At 47.9% G+C, this 22,792-nt stretch overlaps 1 protein-coding gene across 2 annotated transcripts in view; it reads left to right on the plus strand.

Moving 5' to 3' along the window:
* The window catches only part of LOC140404135 (protein unc-79 homolog), a 347,086-nt gene that overhangs the window by 258,986 nt on the left and 65,308 nt on the right, over positions 1–22,792 (plus strand). For both annotated transcript variants that reach the window (XM_072492555.1, XM_072492562.1), the window contains exons 41-42: positions 519–623; positions 15,564–15,641. In XM_072492555.1, the coding sequence (XP_072348656.1) occupies positions 519–623; positions 15,564–15,641 (183 nt within the window). The remainder of the gene's footprint in view (positions 1–518; positions 624–15,563; positions 15,642–22,792) is intronic.

Raw genomic sequence — 22,792 nt, forward strand, 5'->3', positions numbered from 1 at the left:
TGGAGCTATCTCTGCCACCAAAACCTTTGCCATTACCTCTGAAAAGCCCTTCCAGAATATCCTCAAATTCGAGCAAGCCCAGAACATATGGACATGGTTCACTGGCCCACCTTCACACCACCCACACCTATCCTCCACTCCCGAGAAAAACTGACTCATCTTCAACACCGCCATGTGGGCCCTGTGCACCATCTTAGACTGAATAAGGTCTAGCCTCGCACATGACAAGGACGCATTCACCCTCCATAAAGCTTCCCTTCACACTCTAGTCCCAACTCCCCTTCCAGCTACTCCGTCCACTTATGCCTAATCTCCACGGGGGCGTTCTCCCCCTCCATCAAGGCCCAATAAATGTCTGCCACTCTGCCCTCCCAAGTTTCATCCTCGCATAGAAGTTTATCCTGTAACATTGGGTACGGCAGTAATGGGTAATTGATGCTTAACGAGCTATTTGAAAGAAGTCGCAAGTTCTAATGGGTCTCATGGGTTTCTGAATATTTTGTGCTTTTATTTTGCAGGAACGAGATAAATTCTATCTCTCACGAAGTGTTGTATTGGAATTATTACAAGCACTGAAGCTAAAGTCTCCATTACCAGACACCAACCTATTGTTACTGGTGCAGGTAAAGCTTTGTTCACATTCTGTGTGTGATGAATGGTTACTGTGTTACTGTACCCTTATCATCATGTAAGGTGATGTCCCCATTAAGACCGGGCTTGGAACCCTTGGGGACTCCGCCTCTGGCTCCGCCCACCAGGGAGTCGTATATAAGGGGCCGCCCTGTAGGCGGCACCCAGTAAGCACCCTTCTCGGCATCTGGCTAGTTCTCAGCTTATTAAAGCCTTCTTTACCGTTTTACACTCTTGCGTCGTTATTGAGGGTACGACAATTTCATAAGCTGAACTATGTTAGGATGGATGCAGGTCTCAAGCCAGAGAAGCTCAACCTGGAAGCACGGACACCGGAGGCAAAATACATTTTTAAATACTGGCTCCGCTGCTTCGAGGCCTACCTGGGCGCCTCGGAGACTCCCATCCTAGGGCCACGCAAGCTGCGCCTGCTCCACGCCCGGGTGAGTCGCAAAACCTCCGCCACGATCGAGAAGGTGACTACTTACGACGAGGCGGTCGAGATCCTACGCAAGCAGTACATCAAAGCCATAAACGAGGTACATGCCCGGCATCTGTTCTCTACCTGCCGGCAGCGCTCAGGGAAATGCTAGACAAATTCGTGGAAAAGCTCACCACGCTCTCTAGGAACTGCAATCATTAGGATATGACGGGGGAAGTCCATATGAACCTGCACATCCGAGGCGCTTTCGTGTCCGGCATCCGTTCGACCTATATCTGGCAGCGACTCCACGAAAATGGAGCAAAAGACCTCCAGGACATGGTAACGCTCGCCACCTCGCTGGAAGTGGCCCGCCACAATCTAGGCACGTACCCTGTGGACCATGCGAGCCCCCCTCGGACTTCACCAGACTCAGCCACGCTACGGACCTGCGCCGCACGGCAATCCGCCCAGACCGGGGGCACGCCGTGCTATTTCTGTGTGCAGGGCCAGCACCCACGCCCACGCTGCCCAGCCCGCTACGCCATCTGCAGCGACTGCGGGAAGAAGGGGCATTTCGCGAGGGTCTGCCTGGCCAGGCCCAAGGCCCAGAAACAAAAAGATTATCAGGCCCGAAAATCAGGCTCACAGGCCCGCAGGCCTAGCAACGTGGCTGCGCACCGACTGGACAACCCCCCTTCTGATGCATTGTCTGCCTTGTGCGAATCATGGGGGCGGCCATCTTGGCGGTGGCCATCTTCTCGACCCGACACGTGCGACCGACGGCGGTGGCCATTTTGTGAATCCGACTCGGCTGAGGACTCGGACTACCCGCAACTGGGAGCGATCACCCTCGACCAAACGCGGCCAAAACACCTGCAGAATTCCATGATGCAGGTCCAGGTCAACGGGCGCGACACTCCCTGCCTCTTCGACTCCAGGAGCACGGAGCGCTTTATGCACCCAGAAACGGTAAGACGCTGCTCCTTGCACACCTATCCCGCGTCCCAAACCATAGCCCTTGCCTCCGGGTCCCATTCGGTCCAAACCAAGGGGTATTGTATTGCGGTCCTCTCGATCCAGGGTGCCGAATACGCTCGTTTCAAACTTTATATACTCCCTCAACTCTGTGCCCCCCTGCTGCTCGGACTGGATTTCCAATGCAGCCACCAAAGCCTGACACTGAAGTTCGGCGGACTCTTGCCCCCTCCTCATGGTATGCAGCCTTGCAACACTGAAAGTCGCACCCCCCTCTCTATTCGTGAACCTCACTCCCGACTGTAAGCCCTGTCGCCACCAGGAGCCGGCGGTACAGTGCCCAAGACATGACTTTTATCAAGTCAGAAGTCCAGCGTTTACTGGGAGAGGGGTTCATCGAGGCTAGCAACAGCCCCTGGAGAGCATAAGTGGTGGTAGTACGGTCCGGGGAAAAGAAACGGATGGTCGCGGACTACAGCAAGACCATAAACCGCATCACGCAGCTCGATGCGTACCCACTTCCTTTCATAGCAGAAATGGTCAATCGGATCGCTCAATACCGGGTATTTTCCACTTTCGATCTCAAATCCGCCTACCACCAGCTCCCAATCCGACCGTAAGACCGCCACTATACTGCTTTTGAAGCAGCCGGCGGCTCTTCCACTTTCTCAGGGTCCCCTTCGGCGTCACAAATGGGCTCTCCGTCTTCCAGAGCGCGATGGACCAAATGGTGGACAAGTACGGCTTGCGGGCTACATACCCGTACTTGGACAATGTCATCATTTGCGGCCATGATCAGCAGGACCATGGCGCAAACCTTGAAAAGTTCCTCCAGACCGCCCGAGCCCTCAACCTGACCTATAACAAGGAAATATGCATTTTCCACAACCCGACTAGCCATCCTCGGCTACGTCGTGGAAAGTGGGGTCCTAGGTCCCGACCCCGACCGCATGCGCCCCCTTAAGAACTTCCCCTCCCCCTGACTTCCGGGTGCGGCGATGACCAGCTGAGTCGCACGTTTCGGCATCTCCCTGTGAAACGGACTTTTGGGCTCTTGATAGGAGCCCCAACGGCAATTTTGACGGCTAAAAACACTGTGCGGTATACCAGAAGGGAATCCCCCCTGGATACGGATGGAAAAAGGAGGAGAAAGTGGCCAGATTGCAGTGGATCCTTTAGAACAGCGGCAAGGAAGGCAAGCAAAAACCAAGATGGCGTCGGAAGGTGGCAGTTTAACACGGGGCCCTGAACAACAAGAGTTCTTGAAATGCTGTGTGGAAGAGATCAAAAAGGAAATGAAGAAAGAGCTGTTGGCCCCGATACTACAGGCGATCGAAGGGCTAAAGGAGGAACAAAAGACCCAGGAGCGGGAGCTTCGGGTCGTGAAGGCAAAGGCAGCCGAGAATGAGGACGACATACAGGGCCTGGTGGTGAAGACGGAGACGCAGGAGGCACATCAGAAATGATGTGTGGAAAGGTTGGAGGCACTGGAAAACAATGCAAGGAGGAACAACCTGAGGATTCTTGGTCTTCCTGAAGGTGTGGAGGGAGCGGACGTCGGGGCATATGTGAGCACGATGCTGCACTCGTTAATGGGAGCGGAGGCCCCGGCGGGTCCGTTGGAGGTGGAGGGAGCATACCGAGTGATGGCGCGAGGACCGAGAGCAGGAGAAATTCCCAGAGCCATAGTGGTGAGATTCCTCCGTTTTAAGGATAGAGAAATGGTCCTTAGATGGGCGAAGAAAACTCGGAGCAGTAAATGGGAGAACGCGGTGATCCACGTTTATCAAGACTGGAGTGCGGAGGTGGCGAGAAGGAGGGCGAGCTTTAATCGGGCCAAGACGGTGCTTCATAAAAAGAAGATAAAATTTGGAATGCTGCAACCGGCAAGACTGTGGGTCACATATCGAGGGAGGCACCACTACTTTGAGACGGCGGATGAAGCGTGGACTTTTATTGTGGAAGAAAAACTGGAATGAGCGGGTTATTAAAAAGAACGTTTGAACAAAGTGGTGGGGCGAATGTGGGGGGCAAAGAGGGGTTTTATGTACTAATCCTGCGATGTGGTAACTTTTCTCTCTCCCACAGGTGGTGATGGGGGGAGGAGGGGAGATGGAGGAGATGGAGCGTTGGCCATTGGGGGCGGGGCCAAGGGAGAAGCGCGGGCTTGGTTCCCGCGCTATGATAATCATGGCGGGAATAGAGAAGCAGGAAGGAGGGGGCGTCGCACGGTGCGAGCCGAGGTCACGGGGGGAAGCCGAGGTCAGCCAGAGTTTGCTGACTTCTGGGAGCAACATGGGGGGAGTAATTACGCTAGCGGGGGATCTAGCGGGGGGGGGTGGGAGGGGGGAATTACTGGGTTGCTGCTGCTGGGGAGAGGGGGGAGCTGGTATGGGAGAGGATGGGCGGGGGGGCACTGCCTGGGGGAGATACAGCTGCGTGGGAACCGGGTGAGGAGCTGGAAAAAGGTGATGGCTAATCGACAAGGGGGGGGGTAGGAAGCCCCCCAACTCGGCTGATCACGTGGAACGTGAGAGGGCTGAACGGGCCGATAAAGAGGGCACGGGTACTCGCACACCTTAAGAAACTTAAGGCAGATGTGGTTATGTTACAGGAAACGCACCTGAAACTGATAGACCAGGTTAGGCTACGCAAAGGATGGGTGGGGCAGGTGTTCCATTCGGGGCTAGATGCGAAAAACAGGGGGGTGGCTATATTAGTGGGGAAGCGGGTAATGTTCGAGGCAAAGAGTATAGTGGCGGATAACGGGGGCAGATACGTGATGGTGAGTGGCAAACTACAGGGGGAGACGGTGGTTTTGGTAAACGTATATGCCCCGAACTGGGATGATGCCAATTTTATGAGGCGGATGCTAGGACGCATTCCGGACCTAGAGATGGGAAAGCTGATAATGGGGGGAGATTTTAATACGGTGTTGGAACCAGGGCTGGATAGGTCGAAGTCCAGGACTGGAAGGAGGCCGGCAGCAGCCAAGGTATTTAAAGATTTTATGGAGCAGATGGGAGGTGTAGACCCGTGGAGATTTAGCAGACCTAGGAGTAAGGAGTTCTCGTTTTTCTCCTATGTCCATAAAGTCTACTCGCGAATAGACTTTTTTGTGCTGGGTAGGGCATTGATCCCGAAGGTGAGGGGAACAGAGTATACGGCTATAGCCATTTCGGATCACACGCTCCACACTGGGTGGACTTGGAGATAGGGGAGGAAACAGGAGGGCGCCCACCCTGGGGAATGGACATGGGACTAATGGCAGATGAGGGGGTGTGTCTAAGGGTGAGGGGGTGCATTGAAAAGTACTTGGAACTCGATGATAATGGGGAGGTCCAGGTGGGAGTGGTCTGGGAGGCGTTGAAGGCGGTGGTTAGAGGGGAGCTGATATCAATAAGGGCACATAAAGGGAAGCAGGAGAGCAAGGAACAGGAGCGGTTGCTGCAAGAACTCTTGAGGGTGAACAGACAATATGCGGAAGCACCGGAGGAGGGACTGTACAGGGAAAGGCAAAGGCTACATGTAGAATTTGACTTGCTGACTACAGGCACTGCAGAGGCACAATGGAGGAAGGCACAGGGTGTACAGTACGAATATGGGGAGAAGGCGAGCAGGTTGCTGGCACACCAATTGAGGAAAAGGGGAGCAGCGAGGGAAATAGGGGGAGTGAGGGATGAGGAAGGAGAAATGGAGCGGGGAGCGGAGAGAGTGAATGGAGTGTCAAGACATTTTATAAAAAATTATATGAAGCTCAACCCCCGGATGGGAGGGAGAGAATGATGGGCTTCTTGGATCGGCTGGAATTTCCCAAGGTGGAAGAGCAGGAAAGGGTGGGACTGGGAGCACAGATCGAGGTAGAAGAAGTGGTGAAAGGAATTAGGAGCATGCAGGCGGGAAAGGCCCCGGGACCGGATGGATTCCCAGTCGAATTCTATAGAAAATATGGGGACTTGCTCGCCCCGGTACTGACGAGGACCTTTAATGAGGCAAAGGAAAGGGGACAACTGCCCCCGACTATGTCTGAAGCAACGATATCGCTTCTCTTAAAGAAGGAAAAGGACCCGCTACAATGCGGGTCCTATAGACCTATTTCCCTCCTAAATGTAGATGCCAAGGTCCTGGCCAAGGTAATGGCAATGAGAATAGAGGAATGTGTCCCGGGGGTGGTCCACGAGGACCAAACTGGCTTTGTGAAGGGGAGACAGCTGAACACGAATATACGGAGGTTGTTAGGGGTAATGATGATGGCCCCACCAGAGGGAGAAACGGAGATAGTAGTGGCGATGGATGCCGAGAAAGCATTTGATAGAGTGGAGTGGGATTATTTGTGGGAGGTGTTGAGGAGATTTGGTTTTGGAGAGGGGTATGTTAGATGGGTGCAGCTGTTGTATAGGGCCCCAGTGGCGAGCGTGGTCACGAATGGTCGGGGATCTGCATATTTTCGGCTCCATAGAGGGACAAGGCAGGGATCCCCTCTGTCCCCATTATTGTTTGCACTGGCGATTGAGCCCCTGGCGATAGCGTTGAGGGGTTCCAAGAAGTGGAGGGGAGTACTTGGGGGAGGAGAAGAACACCGGGTATCTTTGTATGCGGACGATTTGCTACTATACGTGGCAGACCCGGCGGAGGGGATGCCAGAAATAATGCGGATACTTGGGGAGTTTGGGGATTTTTCAGGGTATAAATTGAACATGGGGAAAAGTGAGTTGTTTGTGGTGCATCCAGGGGAGCAGAGTAGAGAAATAGAGGACCTACCGTTGAGGAAGGTAACAAGGGACTTTCGTTACCTGGGGATCCAGATAGCTAAGAATTGGGGCACATTGCATAGGTTAAATTTAACGCGGTTGGTGGAACAGATGGAGGAGGATTTCAAGAGATGGGATATGGTATCCCTGTTACTGGCAGGGAGGGGGCAGGCGGTTAAGATGGTGGTCCTCCCGAGATTCCTCTTTGTGTTTCAGTGCCTCCCGGTGGTGATCACGAAGGCTTTTTTAAAAAGGATTGAAAAGAGCATCATGGGTTTTGTGTGGGCCGGGAAGACCCCGAGAGTGAGGAAGGGATTCTGACAGCGTAGCAGGGATAGGGGGGGGGCTGGCACTACCGAGCCTAAGTGAGTATTATTGGGCCGCTAATATTTCAATGGTGAGTAAGTGGATGGGAGAGGAGGAGGGAGCGGCGTGGAAGAGATTAGAGAGGGCGTCCTGTAGGGGGACTAGCCTACAGGCTATGGTGACAGCCCCATTGCCGTTCTCACCGAGGAACTACACCACAAGCCCGGTGGTGGTGGCTACACTGAAGATTTGGGGACAGTGGAGACGGCATAGGGGAAAGACTGGAGCCTTGGGGGGGTCCCCGATAAGAAACAATCATAGGTTTGCCCCGGGGGGAATGGATGGGGGATATGGAATGTGGCAAAGAGCAGGAATAACGCAACTGAAAGATCTGTTTGTGGATGGGAAGTTCGTGAGTCTGGGAGCGCTGACCGAGAAATATGGGTTGCCCCAAGGGAATGCATTCAGGTATATGCAACTGAGGGCTTTTGCGAGGCAACAGGTGAGGGAATTCCCGCAGCTCCCGACACAAGAGGTGCAGGACAGAGTGATCTCAAAGACATGGGTGGGGGATGGTTAGGTGTCAGATATATATAGGGAAATGAGGGACGAAGGGGAGACTATGGTAGATGAACTAAAAGGGAAATGGGAAGAAGAGCTGGGGGAGGAGATCGAGGAGGGGCTGTGGGCAGATGCCCTAAGCAGGGTAAACTCGTCGTCCTTGTGTGCCAGGCTAAGCCTGATTCAGTTTAAGGTATTACACAGGGCGCATATGACTGGAGCACGGCTCAGTAAATTTTTTGGGGTGGAGGATAGGTGTGCGAGGTGCTCGAGAAGCCCAGCGAATCATACCCATATGTTTTGGTCATGCCCGGCACTACAGGGGTTTTGGATGGGGGTGACAAAGGTGCTTTCAAAAGTAGTAGGAGTCCGGGTCGAACCAAGCTGGGGGTTGGCTATATTTGGGGTTGCACAAGAGCCGGGAGTGCAGGAGGCGAGAGAGGCCGATGTTTTGGCCTTTGCGTCCCTAGTAGCCCGGCGCAGGATATTGCTAATGTGGAAAGAAGCCAAGCCCCCGGGGGTGGAGACCTGGATAAATGACATGGCGGGGTTGATAAAGCTAGAGCGGATTAAGTTCGTCCTAAGGTGTCGGCTCAAGGGTTCACCAGGCGGTGGCAACCGTTCGTCGAATACCTCGCAGAAAGATAGACGGAATGGGAAAAAGAAGGCAGCAGCAGCAGCCCAGGAATAGGGGGGGGGGGGGGGGGGAGGGGGGAGGGGGGGGGAGGGGTGAGGGGGAGGGAGGGGGGAGGGGTTGGAGGAGGGAGGGGAGGGGGGCAGGTGGTGAGGGGGGGGGAGTTGAGGGGGGCAGGGGGGGTGGGGAGGGGGGAGGGGGGGGAGGGGAGGGGGGGGGAGGAGGAATCAGAAGGACTCTCAGGGTTGTTAATATATACTGTATAGTATATATAGGTCGTTGCTACAAATAATTATATATTGGACTGTTAAATTATATTTTTGGAGAGTGTTACTTGTGACAAGGAAGTTGCCAATTAGGGCTAGTTTTCATTTTTGTTATTTATTATTTATTCATTTTTTGTTTATAAAATAGGTCATTGTTATTTGTGTTGTTATAATATTGTATAAAGGATGCACAATGTACTGTGACCATATTTTATTTTCAATAAAATATTTAATTAAAAAAAAAGAACTTCCCCTCCCCCGTAGACTCAAGGCCCTCAAACGGTGCTTGGGGCTTTTCTTCTATTACGCCCCGTGGGTCCCCAAATATGCGAACAAAGCCCGCCCACTCATAAAGACCATGGCATTTCCCCTGACGGCTGAAGCCCGGTCGGCCTTCAAACGTATCAAGGCCGACATCATCAAGGCCGCTATGCACGCAGTGGACAAAACCATCCCTTTCCAGGTAGAGAGCGATGTGTCAGACATCGCCCTGGCTGCTACCCTCAACCAGGCAGGCAGGCCAGTAGCGACTCCACGAAAATGGAGCAAAAGACCTCCAGAACACGGTAATGCTCACCACCTCGCTGGAAGTGGCCGGCCACAATCCAGGCACGTACCCCGCGGACCCTGCGAGCCCCCCTCGGACTTCCCCAGACTCGGGCATGCTCGCCGATCCGCCCAGACCGGGAGCACACCGTGCTATTTCTGTGGGCAGGGCCTGCACCCACGTCCACGCTGCCCAGCCCGCTCTGCCATCTGCAGCGACTGCGGGAAGAAGGGTCATTTCACGAGGGTCTGCCTGGCCAGGCCCAAGGCCCAGAAACAAACAGATCATCAGGCCCGCAAATCAGGCTCACAGGCCCGTAGGCCTCGCAACGCGGCTGCGCACCGACTGGACACGCCCCCTTCTGACGCGTCATCTGCATTGCGCGAATCATGGGGGTGGCCATCTTGGCGGTGGCCCATCTTCTCGACCCGACACGTGCGACCGACTGCGGTGGCCATTTTGTGAATCCGACTCGGCTGAGGACTCTGACTACCCGCAACTGGGAGCGATCACCCTCGACCAAATGCGGCCAAAGCACCCGCAGAATTCCATGGTGCAGGTCCAGGTCAACGGGCACGCCACTCCCTGCCTCTTCGACTCCGGGAGCACGGAGAGCTTTATGCACCCAGAAACAGTAAGGGGCTGCTCCTTGCGCACCCATCCCACATCCCAAACTGTAGCCCTTGCCTCCGGGTCCCATTCGGTCCAAATCAAGGGGTATTGTATAGCGGACCTCTCGAGCCAGGACGCCGAATACGCTCGTTTCAAACTTTATATCCTCCCTCATCTCTGCGTTCCCCTGCTGCTCGGGCTGGATTTCCAATGCAGCCACCAAAGCCTGACACTGACGTTCGGTGGACCCTTGCCCCCCTCCTCACAGTATGCAACCTTGGACACTGAATGTCGCACCCCCCTCTCTATTCGTGAACCTCACTCCCGACTGTAAGCCCTGTCGCCACCAGGAGCCGGCGGTACAGTGCCCAAGACATGACTTTTATCAAGTCAGAGGTCCAGCATTTACTGGGAGAGGGGGTCATCGAGGCTAGCAACAGCCCCTGGAGAGCACAAGTGGTGGTAGTACGGTCCGGAGAAAAGAAACAGATGGTCGTGGACTATAACCAGACCATAGACCGCTTCACGCAGCTCGATGCGTACCCCCCTTCCTCGCATAGCAGAAATGGTCAATCTGATCGCTCAGTACTGGGTATTTTCCACTGTCGATCTCAAATCCGCCTCCCACCAGCTCCCTATCCGACCGAAGGACCACTCCTATACTGCTTTCGAAGCAGCCGGCCGGCTCTTCCTCTGGGTCCCTTTCGGCGTCACAAATGGGGTCTCCGTCTTCCAGAGGACAATGGACCAAATGGTGGACCAGTAAAGCTTGCGGGCTATATACCCGTACTAGGACAATGTCATCATCTGCGGCCATGATCAGCAGGACCATGACGCGAACCTTGAAATGTCCCTCCAGACCGCCCGAGCCCTCAACCTGACCCATAACAAGGAAAAATGCGTCTTCCACACAACCCGACGAGTCATCCTCGGCTACGTCGTGGAAAACGGGGTCCTAGGTCCCGACCCCGACCGCATGCGCCCCCTTAAGGAACTTCCCCTCCCCCGTAGCCTCAAGGCCCTCAAACGGTGCTTGGGGCTTTTCTCCTATTACGCCCAGTGGGTCCCCAAATATGCGGACAAAGCCCATCCACTCATAAAGACCACGGCATTTGGCAAGCCTTTGGCAGGTAGGATCAAGGATAACCCTAAAGCTTTCTATAGATATGTCAGGAATAAACGAATGACTAGGGTAAGAGTAGGGCCAGTCAAGGACAGTAGTGGGAAGTTGTGCTTGGAGTCCGAGGAGATAGGAGAGGTGCTAAATGAATATTTTTCGTCAGTATTCACACAGGAAAAAGACAATGTTGTCGAGGAGAATACTGAGATTCAGGCTACTAGACTAGAAGGGCTTGAGGTTCATAAGGAGGAGGTGTTAGCAATTCTGGAAAGTGTGAAATTAGATAAGTCCCCTGGGCCGGATGGGATTTATCTGGGAAGCTAGGGAGTAGATTGCTGAGCCTTTGGCTTTGATCTTTAAGTCATCTTTGTCTTCAGGAATAGTGCCAGAAGACTGGAGAATAGCAAATGTTGTCCCCTTGTTCAAGAAGGGGAGTAGAGAGAACCCCGGTAACTATAGACCAGTGAGCCTTACTTCTGTTGTGGGCAAAATCTTGGAAAGGTTTATAAGAGATAGGATGTATTATCATCTAGAAAGGAATAATTTGATTAGAGATAGTCAACACGGTTTTGTGAAGGGTAGGTCGTGCTTCACAAACCTTATTGAGTTCTTTGAGAAGGTGACCAAACAGGTGGATGAGGGTAAAGCAGTTGATGTGGTGTATATGGATTTCAGTAAAGCGTTTGATAAGGTTCCCCACGGTAGGCTACTGCAGAAAATACGGAGGCATGGAATTCAGGGTGATTTAGCAGTTTGGATCAGAAATTGGCTAGCTGGAAGAAGACAAAGGGTGGTGGGAAATGTTCAGACTGCAGTCCAGTTACTAGTGGTGTACCACAAGGTTCTGTTTTGGGGCCACTGCTGTTTGTCATTTTTATAAATGACCTGGAGGAGGGCGTAGAAGGATGGGTGAGTAAATTTGCAGATGACACTAAAGTCGGTGGAGTTGTGGACAGTGCGGAAGCATGTTACAAGTTACATCGATAAGCTGCAGCGTTGGGCTGAGAGGTGGCAAATGGAGTTAAATGCAGAAAAGTGTGAGGTGATTCATTTTGGAAGGAATAACAGGAAGACAGAGTACTGGGCTAGTGGTAAGATTCTTGGCAGTGTTACTGTGTTACTGTACCTTTATCATCATGTAAGGTGATGTCCCCGTGGAAGACCGGGCTTGGAACCCTGGGGGACTCCGCCTCCAGCTCCGCCCACCAGGGAGTCGTATCCAAGGGGCCGCCCTGTCGGCGGCACCCAGTAAGCACCCTTCTCGGCATCAGGCTAGTTCTTAGCTTATTAAAGCCTTCTTTACCGTTCTACTCACTTGCGTCGTTATTGAGGGTACTACACTGTGTTCGAGTGCACTTCATTTGTAAATAAATTGGTAAAGGTTCACCCTACAGCTTGAAATTGGCTTCAAATTTCCACATATGATGACTGAACTAGCTTTGTTCCTGCTAACTTTCTTGAAGGAACATAATCAGAAATGAGTTAATTGTATTTGTGGAACAGAAATGACGCAGATAGATGGATGTCTCAAAGAAAATTATTCTGAATTAGAGATTATTTCAACAAGTTTGTTCAGATATTCCACCAAAGTTAATTAGGAACACTTAAATGATCGCAGTCCACAAACATATTGCACACTTCAACATTAAATATCAAAACACAAAGATTGATAGCTCCAGATGGTCAGAATGTATCTGTTGTAAGATTAATTTAGTGTTTTACATTGCTCGATTATACAATATATTTTCCGGGTCCATGGCTTTGATTTTTACAGGGGTTTTGTTGGGGGAGGTGGAAAAGATGTCCAGGCCCCCAGGAACACGGTTGAGAATGTAGAGGTCTGAATTTGAATAAATATTTTCAGAGTCCCACCTGACACTCAACTAAATTATTGAGTACCTGGCCATTGGGTGGAAGTAGGCATCTAGCAGCAGGATGCTGGGAAGCTATGGAAACTGTCTCAAGTGGTCAGAGAAGAGTGCGGAGGGTCTGGCTACAGTTTGTTGGTGGGAAGGCTCTAATGATGCTTGGGAATGTGGGAAAAACCCCAATCGTGATCAGATGTGGGGAAACATCATGGTCATGACACATTGGAGGATGCACCACCTGCTCAACTGAGTCTTTCTGCTGCCATTTGTGGGCTCAATATACATTCCTAACCCTCCTGATCCACAAGGAGGCCTAAAATTAAGCTTTAAAACTTACCTTCTGGGCCACTTCTGTCCCACCATTTCACGCTTGAGAAGTTGTCGCTGATCCCCTGCTCAGACCTTCGGATCCTGATGACATCACAGATAGCCAAATATTTAAAGTGTTACTTTTAGGGTCTTAAAAGTGGAGAAACTTATTGAGAGGCAGAGGGTGTTGGGTTGTCAGTTCAAGTGAGGAGAAATGAGGCAAAAATCAGTGCCACCAATGGAAAAGGAGATAAAAATTCCCAGAAGGGAACAACGATGGCTACAGGAAGAAAATGCTGTGTGTAAGTTTTGAGGAGCATCCATAGATAGGTCAGAGATAGGCCATGAAAGGATTTAAAGATTAGGAAAATTCCAAGTTGAATGTTTTGTCAGTAATTGTACGTCAGTGAGGACAGAGTCAATGCGATAGTGTGCCTTTGTTGCTTGGATCCTGTCCCATTCTGAGTTCCAGAGTTTATGGAGGGTAGAGGATGGAAGCCAGCGAGGATGTCATTGAGAATGCAACTCTAGAAATGACAAAAGAAAGGATGAAGATTTTGGTGGGAGACCAAGGTAATGTTTGGGAGGTGAAATGAAGTGGTCTTAGTGCTGCAAGGAATGTGGCTGTTACTTTTAGTTCAAGGTCAATTAAGTCTCAACACTGAAAGACCTGGGGCAGTATTCTCCGTAGCCCGACGCCGAAATCGTGTTCAGTGATCTGGCGGAGAATGGATTTCCACGCCGAAATTGGGGCCGGCACCGGTTTGACGCCGGTCTGCCATGCTCCGCCCCTTCAACTGGCATCACCGTGACGTGCACTGTGCACCATTTCAACGGCATTGGTGCGTCATCGGCCGGCCCACGCGTGATGCTCCACCCCCAATGGGCCGGGTTCCCGACGGTGCAGGCCACGCGTGGTCACAGCGGTCGGGAACCTGGCGTGCCAGCTGCGGACTTTGTCCAGTGCCGCCACACTCGGCTGGGATCCGTTCCACTGGCTGGGGGGGCTACTGCTAGGGCTGGGCGTCTGTTGGGGGGTGGGCTGTGGATTTGCAGATGGTGGGTGGGTTCGCACACGACTGCGGCCATGTTGTACAGTACGACTGGTGCAGGTCGTCAGGCGTACGTATTGCGGCCCAGGACCTGGCCGTTTTCAGTGCGGCGGTGGGAGTTTCAGTTGCCGCCGATGTCAGTGCCTCATCGGTACTGGAATCGTTGAGGATTCCACGCTAATTTTTCGTTTGTGAAAGACCACACATGCTCCGCTGGCGTGAGCACTTAGTTTCCCAAACGGAGAATCCAGCCCCTGGTTCAGCTTTAGCAAGTCGATAAAAGGGGAACAGAGTAAGTAAAGAGGGATAAAATGTTTCCTGGAGTGGAGTTATTAATGTTATTTAAGTCTCCTGATATACAGGTGGAGAACATTTTCACTCATCCATGACTCGATGGTCAGACAATTTGGGAGGACAGAAGACGTGGTAGATCAAGGGAAGTGGTGAACAAGTGGATGCCATCAGTATGCATATGATCTTGTGTTTGTTGTTAGTTTGGCAAAGTGACAGCATGTAAATAAGGACAGAAACCAAGCAACAGCAGTCTGAAACTAGATGGGTGGAGGAGAACGACTGAGTGAAATTCCCCAGATGTTAAAATTAGAATCTCTATTCTTCCTAGACTCAGTCAGAGCAAATTGGTCAAATGTGCTCAGGATATCAGATTGGGTGGGCGATGGGAATTGTGGAAGCAGCTCAAAAATTACAAAGTGAGTTGGACAAAGCATTTGCCCAGATTCAGCTAAATCTAATACAAACGCAAGGTACTAATAGGAAGAGAAAATAAGCAACAGACATATCCCATGAATGACATTCAAATAGCTAAGAATGAAGTTGAAGATTGAATATGTTTAATCAATGCAGAGCAACAATTAGCAAAACCAGTAAAATATTACATTGCATAATCAAACCTGCAATTTGTAAGAAATACTGATAATTCTGTGCAGAGCTGTAGGCGAGTTCTACTCTCCAAGGCACAAGAGAAGTACCCAAGCACTAGACCAGTGCAGTGAAGACTTATAACGCTGATACCCAGTGATAATGGTTTACATTGTAAAGAAAAGCTGAAAACTTTCCTTTTACTCAAACAAGTAACAGGCTCCTATATACAGTAGCCAAATCATACTCCTGGAATTGTTTAAGAGACAGCTGGATACTGAAATGAGAGACATTGTCAGAATCCTCTGGATAAATGAATTGTAAAAAGTGCTGAATGGCCACTCTCATCCATAATTATCTCGTGATCTTCGAGGACCAGGCAGCATACCACAGCATGGTTACAATCACAATGGGTGTCATTCCTGGTTAAACAAAAAGAAAATCAAGTAAAATTGCTGAGCAGTAATTTACCTGTTTTATGACTAGAATGAGTAAGTGACAACCTTGTGCAGGAGTGATATATGTTTACTGGCATTTGAAGGTTGCAGTTACATAATAATGGGACTATTCTAATAAACAGTTTGAAGGCTGATGTGAAAACTACTGGATCTCTCTCTTGTTCTTACTAGTTTGTTTGTGCAGATGCGGGAACAAGAATAGCTGAATCAACAATTCTGCAGAAACACATGATTGCATCTGTTCCTGGAGTAAGTATTGGACTCTGAAATAATGCTTCATTAAAAAATGTTCCAAACATTTGCCATACGTGTATAATAAGTTTATAATACATACATATTAAATATTGGAAAGAATAACTTGTTATGAATTTTCTGTCTATTTCGAATTGTGAACAGCATCTTGCAATTTCCTACAGTTCTGGATTTTAGGACATCTGTTCCTCCGAAGAATATTATTGTCGATGGAATAATAAAATTAACATTATTGTATAATTTGTGATTCTGCTAATGGGTATTTTCTACTTTCCTCACCAATGTTATTTAATTGGGAGTAAACACTAATGGTGGTGAATTTGAAGTGAGCACAAAATCACATTAATTTTGTGTCAGCATAATTAACGGTGATCTGTGAGTTGTGCTTGTAGTTGCTGACATTGAAGAATGAGTAGTTATTTTTGCAGAGGTTGACTGACTTCTTTGCTGCTATTTTGCTCCCTCTCAATTATCCTCTCACAGTGCTCAATTCAAGTTGATGATGAGACTGCTCCTCTGAGTCAGTGTTATTCTGTCGGACTCGGGCTGTGTGCATGACTAAAAATAGACTTGGATAATGAAATATATATTTTAAATTTGCTCTCTTGTATACATATTTCTGCTCTGTCAAATTTATTTTAAAAACTTATACGTTTTAGTTACCATTGTATGAAGAGTCAGAAGTCCTGTTCCTTTTCACCAAACACCATTTATTTCAACTTCCACATCCTCTGCACAAAACACCAACAACACACCACCTGACAGAGGCCACCTGAAGCCCCTTTACATATCAGTGTCAATTAATGGATGCTTAACATAAATGAGACAACTAATTGCAATGTCTCTTCACCCATTACTTAACAGTCTCCCCTTCCTTGAAGAAAAAAAAATAATTAGGTGAAAACAAAATTTCAAGAAAGTCAAAAACACACCCATGATTTCCCCCCCCCTTTTTTTTTTGTTTGGACGAGAAAGAAAAAAAAACAGTCACAGAAAAAAGCGCCCTTCATTAACAATATCCAAACGTTTCTGTGAACTCGCCCCTCTTTGCGTAAAACAGTCTGACAGTTGATAGCTCCTGTCGACTCATTTAATTTTTGTTATTTCCCCTCTGTTCAACATCTGCTTCAAACTTGCGATGTCTATCCGTAACCTCTTTTCATTGACACTTTTTGTAGAGTGCACATTTTCCCACAGGGATTTATTGTCAATGTGACAGTCAATAGGTATATTACCCAAATCCCCTAATCTCAAAATTTCTGTCAATATCATATTTATATGAAAGCCATATCCACCGCCTCTACAAGGCTTAACGTTTCAGTAGCCAAAGTGCTTTTTACCACTCTCCTTATTTTCTTTGTTTCCCACACAAGCGGGCAATATTTACCATTGTTCCCCAAAAGGAAAATTATAAAACCTCCTGCGCTTGAAACCCCATCACATAAATTTGTGTAGGACGCATCACTATAAACTATGAGTTTCAAGTGCCTAAGGTCACCTAAAACCGGGAACTTCAAAGCATCCTCCTGCATTTTTTAGTTTGGCCAACGCTTTATTTGCTCTTATTATGTCTTCCACTTTGGGATCATTCATTTTTGTACTCAACTCTAAGACATCAAAACTCACGTCCGGTCTAGTCTGTCTACCTAACCAGTTCAGTTGCCCAATTAAACTTCGCAGTTGCTCTTTTTCTATCTTTGAAACCATTGCGTCTTTTTGTGATTCTCGGCCATGACTAATTGCTATTGGGCTGATGCTTTCCAAATAAGATTGCTGACGTAAAGTTGCCCCTAACTTAGTCTGTCCAATTTCCAGTCCAATATATTTAAATGCACCGGACGCCTGACTTCCAACCCTGAATTCGTTCCTCAAACCAGAGATTACAATAGCTTCAAAATCACTAGTCCCACCCCACAAAAATTCATCGACATGCATCATAAAAATGCCAGAAAGATTTCCTTTATAGTGCCAGTAATACATTGCAGGATCTGCTTTCAACTGGCAACAGCCTAACTTTAACAAAACTGACCTTACCGAAAAATACCAGACTCTAGATGCATCATTTAATCCATATACACATTTGTTCAACTTCCAGAGTACCCCTTCTGTGTTAGCTGCTTCTTTAGGAGGATGGAGAAAAATGTCTCTCTGAAGCTGATGCCCCTGCAAAAAGGCAGCTTTTATATCTATAGATTTGCATTCCCATGCCTTTGTGGCTAATAGAGCCAAGAAGATCTTTAAAATAACCTTTCCTGCTGTAGGTGAATCTACCCTTAAATCCTGATCTTTTACGTTTTCTTCAAATCCCCTTGCCACAAGCCTGGCCTTTGCCTTATAAGTTCCATCCGGAAGAATCTTTTCCGTTCAAATCCATCTGTGGGATAGAGCTCTTTGTCCCCTATCCGGTACTTCCGTGTATACCCCAAATTCACTCCAACTATGCAATTCTTGCTGTTTAGCTTCTTTGATAACTTTTTCATCTAATTTATTTGAAGCAACCAAAATCTCACGGGCATGTGGACTTCTACTCCTATTAGTATTCGTAGTCTTACTCATGTTCCGCGATCTTGATAAACTACGTCCCTTCTCCCGCCTGGTATCTTGTTCTGTTCTGCTACTGCTTGATCTTTCCCTTCTGCTGTGGGATGTCCTTTCATAGTTCTCGACATTTTCCTGCGAACCTGTTCACTAACCGATGTACTGTCTGAACTGGCACTGCGTTTCTGTGACCTCCATTTTTGAACTTCATGTTCCCAATCCATTGTCTTAACTCCCTCCCCTGGATGCTGTACATTCAACCAATGTTTATACTTTCCAGTGGCCTCCCTGCTCTAATAACAGTTACATCCTTCCGTTTACTAGGCCCTTCAGGCAAGGATGTCACCTTTGTACCAACCTTTGGTAGTTGTCCTTTCGGAAAAATGGCCTCATCCCAGGTCTTAATGTCCACAGCCACAATGCCGTTAAAATCCCTGGCCAAAGGTAGGGTTACTATCGGTCGTGCTGGTGTCCTTCTGTACTTCCTACAGACTTCACAGCAATCACTAATCTGTTCTATCAGTTTAGTATAGTCTTCATCCCTTTCCCCTGCATTCTTTAATAAATTTTCAGCCTCCGAGGAGACGGATGTGCAAATTGCCTATGCAGTTTTAATACAATAAGCTTTTGATCAACGAAAGTCCCATTTTCAACTGCCATTAACGCATCCTTAACCACTGTACTTGAAATATTATTTGTCAGTAATGGAATACAATAGTGTCCCGACTGTGTAAATTGTAAGTCCGTCGTCTTTCCAAAAACTGTTGCCTTATCCTGTTCCATATCCAGTTTCATCAATGGTCTGCTCAGAAGCAAAGGTATCTCACTTGATACAACATCCGTGCTAATGAAATGATTCACTCCGGCAATATTGCAAGGGATCACCACTCTTTTCAGCGACTTCAGAGTATTATCATCCCCAAACCTGAAACTTGTGGAACTTTCAAATTCCTTAACCTTGTTACTACGTTCAGCATTCAAGGAGTCCAGGTAACATTTTAACCAGTCAATTCCACACACAGTAGATGTGCAGCCACTGTCCAATACAACACAATTGAAGGATTATGCAACCAACGCCCTCATTACTGGCGTAAAACTGCTTGTTAATAGGACAAAGTGTTCAGAGAGAAGACAATCTTTTTCCTCTTCTGACTCTTCCGTGTCATGTGTCGCTTCAAACACTCTATCATAATGTTTTGGACAGTTGAAGACATAATGGTATTGAGAGTCACATCGAAAACATCGATTTATCATGCCCCGTGCATTTCTGGGGTTCATCTTCCTATTGTAAGTTCTAACTGGGTTTCTGTCTTCATGATTTCCTTGTCTCGATCTCCTTGGTGTGACCTGGAAAAGTTGTATCTTTCAAACCTTCACATTTACACAGCAACCATTCTCTGCTACCATTGTTAGATGTTTTAGTTACCGTTGTATGAAGAGTTAGAAATCCTGTTCCTTTTCACCAAACACCATTTATTTCACTTCCACAGCCTCTGCACAAAACTCCAACAACACACCACCTGACAGAGGCCACCTGAAGCCCCTTTACATATCAGTGTCAATTAATGGATAACATAAATGAGACAACTAATTGCAATGTCTCTTAACTCATTACTTAACACTGTGTTCTTCATGTAAGAACTCCTAGGATTCTTGTCATATTCAAAACCTGTTCTTGAATATGGCAGTACAGCACATCAGTTTAGAATAATTGATGAAGACTTTGGTTTCCATTTCATATATTCTCTAGTTTCCCATATTATTCAACAGGCTGGATTTAATGAGGCATCAAAGTCCCCAACTCTACCGTGGCTAAGATCAAGTGTAATGTAGATTGAGCCTTTGGCTCAGATCTGGTATGTTTCTCTTGTGGGCACCATGAATTGGATTCAATTTGAATTGGTTTTTGGAGCAGGCGAGGAGCTGGATTAGGGGTTTGCCCCTGACCCACACTCTGAGCCCTGGCTTGGTAATTCAGAAAAAGTAATTAAAAATTTTTTTTTTTTAAAAGTCAGAATGGGAGCCCACTAACCTTCCCACATTGAAATCAGCATTAAGTGGTTGGAAGGAGACTCTCCGCTCCTCTCTTAACCAGAACCCAGCCTTAGAGAGCTACCAGCCCCTGGGAGTGGTGGCCATTGCTGGGACTACAGACTGTCCCACCTCGCTGAGGAGCCTGACCTGGCAGGTAACTCCAGGGGCTCATCAGGGTCAGGCTGGCAGGCCCTGGTGAGGGGTGTTGGGAGGTTGATCAGGTCCAGGTTGTAGAGGTCTGGGGATGAGAGCTAAAGAGGGGGATGACCTTGTGGTGGAGGTGAAGTGGGGGGTGGTGCCTCCAATGTGCCCAGGGCAACTACAGAGGGTCGAGGCTGCAGTTCTTCTCAACTGGCATGACCTCAATAGGCCCAAGGGTGGACTGGTCCGATAGCTTCCCCATTGAATTGGGGCAGGACGAGTGGGTAAGTAATTTTACATGTCACTCTGCCTTCAAACTCTTTAATGGGGGAACCATATAATCCATTTCAAAATGGAAGGGAATTTCTTCCCAGATATTTGACAAAATCACCGTGTACCTGATCTATAGAAGGTAGAAAGAATCACACCTTTTAATTCCCCCCCCCCCCTCTCTTGGCAACATGTGGGATAGCATCTCATACTTACTTTTAATTTTCCCTGTTTTTTTAAATTTAGAGTATCCAATTATTTTTTATCCAATTAAGGAGCATTTACCATGGCCAATCCACCTAACCTGCACATCTTTGGGTTGTGAGGGTGAAACCCACGCAGACACGGGGAGAATGTGCAAACTCGACACTGACAGTGACTCAGGGCCGGGATTTGAACCTCAGCGCCGTAGTCCCAGTGCTAACCACTGTGCCACCGTGCTGCTCTTGTTTTATCCATTCTAACGACAATCTGAAATTATTAGGAAGTCAGTTTCGGGAAAGAGCGACACAGTGTCCTAGCTACTATGCCAATAATGTTGCCTTTATACTCAGCATTGCAGAAAATGTAGCTGTTTAATTTTTTTAACACATGTATAGATTGATATTAGACAAATTATAGAACATCAAATATTGTAGTGGATTCACAGACTTTGCAGTACTTTATACATTACTGTCATTAGATACTGTAATGCGTAGTGTATGGTGAAAAGAGAGAGAACTTTTACCAATGTGATAACCAACCCCACCTAATTTCCCCCATGGTGAGTAGCAAGGAAAGCATTTGATCTGGTTAATGTACCAGGGGTAATTCCACACTCCTGTCCTCCCAGGAAGTCAGTGCTTCTGTGTTGTTTTACAATTGCTTTTGTGTGCCCACCTTCTGGTGCAGATCCCTGTGGAAAGCAAGGGATGGCAGAATCACTGTCATTCTATTAGCTTCAGGTAGAACTGCAGGATGGCCTGACACCAAAATTATTTCACCCTGTTAAATCAAAATCAAGACTTTTAAGGAACTTGTTTTATATTTTAATATAAACATGTATGTTATAGCATTATAACCGATGTTGAATTAAAATTTAAAGCTCCCATCCATCTCTTCCATTCATTCATTTCGGGAATCCATTTAAAAACTGTCTAAAATTCTAACTATGTAGGGCTTCGTTCATGTACATTTATTTTATCGGAATTAGATTATGATTCTAGCAGTAAGGACACTTGAAAAGAAATAATGCATGTGCAAGTGAAATCTACAAAAAATTACTCCAATTAAAGGACTACTAATCATTCACAACAATGTACCTGGTTACCTCCTTAGCCAATACATCTTGTTGCTTGTGCTTTAGATTATCTGCTTAATGTCACTGAAATAATTTTTTGAAAAATGTAGCCTAGCTTTATCATCACACTTTAATATCTTGACATTTTGGATAAGGGTGGATAACTCACCTGCTGACAGCCACTGCCATGAAATCTTAACTCACTGCCGACTCATCTGACAAACGAATACAGTTTTAGCATGAGGGCTGCCAACTTTTCCTTAGCACTTAGTCAACAAATGTGACACGGCTGGCCTTTTGAAAAACTGCAACAGCTGGCGAGCTTCAAAGAACAAGGTTAAATTAACACTTGCACACGTACCTGGTATGAAAATGTTGCAAGATATGTTTTCGAAGTTAACAAATGAACAGTGTACAATTTAGCATTTTCGATGATAGATGTAAAGTTGGCATTATTGCAATCATTTGATCTGGAATTTCATGTGCAAGATGTTAGATAGATTGTGTGATATGGAACTTTAGATAAAGGCTATAAAAGTCATTGTCACAAACTTACTTAATTTGAAGCGATGAAAGAGACCGGTGCCTCAGACGATGGGTGCAATTTAATGGCCTCGTGGGCTTGACTCGGTGACGCGATGAGACTGTTAAATCCCGCGAGAGGCCTCACGCGAGATATGTGATGCTCGGAGCGTCTAACATGATCTCGCGATATGTCAATCTGGATCTCGCCCTTGCTGGGCTAGATCCAGATTAACATATTTAAGTGAGGCATAGTCGATCAGCTTTTTAAAAATAATATAGATGGTCTGGTCAGTTGGGCTGAAAATTGGAATTCGATCGGGGGAAGTGTGAAGGACTGCATTTTGTGAGGTGCAACAAGGAA

This window comes from Scyliorhinus torazame, chromosome 2 (assembly GCF_047496885.1).
Source record: "Scyliorhinus torazame isolate Kashiwa2021f chromosome 2, sScyTor2.1, whole genome shotgun sequence".
NCBI classification, from domain to species: Eukaryota; Metazoa; Chordata; class Chondrichthyes; order Carcharhiniformes; family Scyliorhinidae; genus Scyliorhinus; species Scyliorhinus torazame.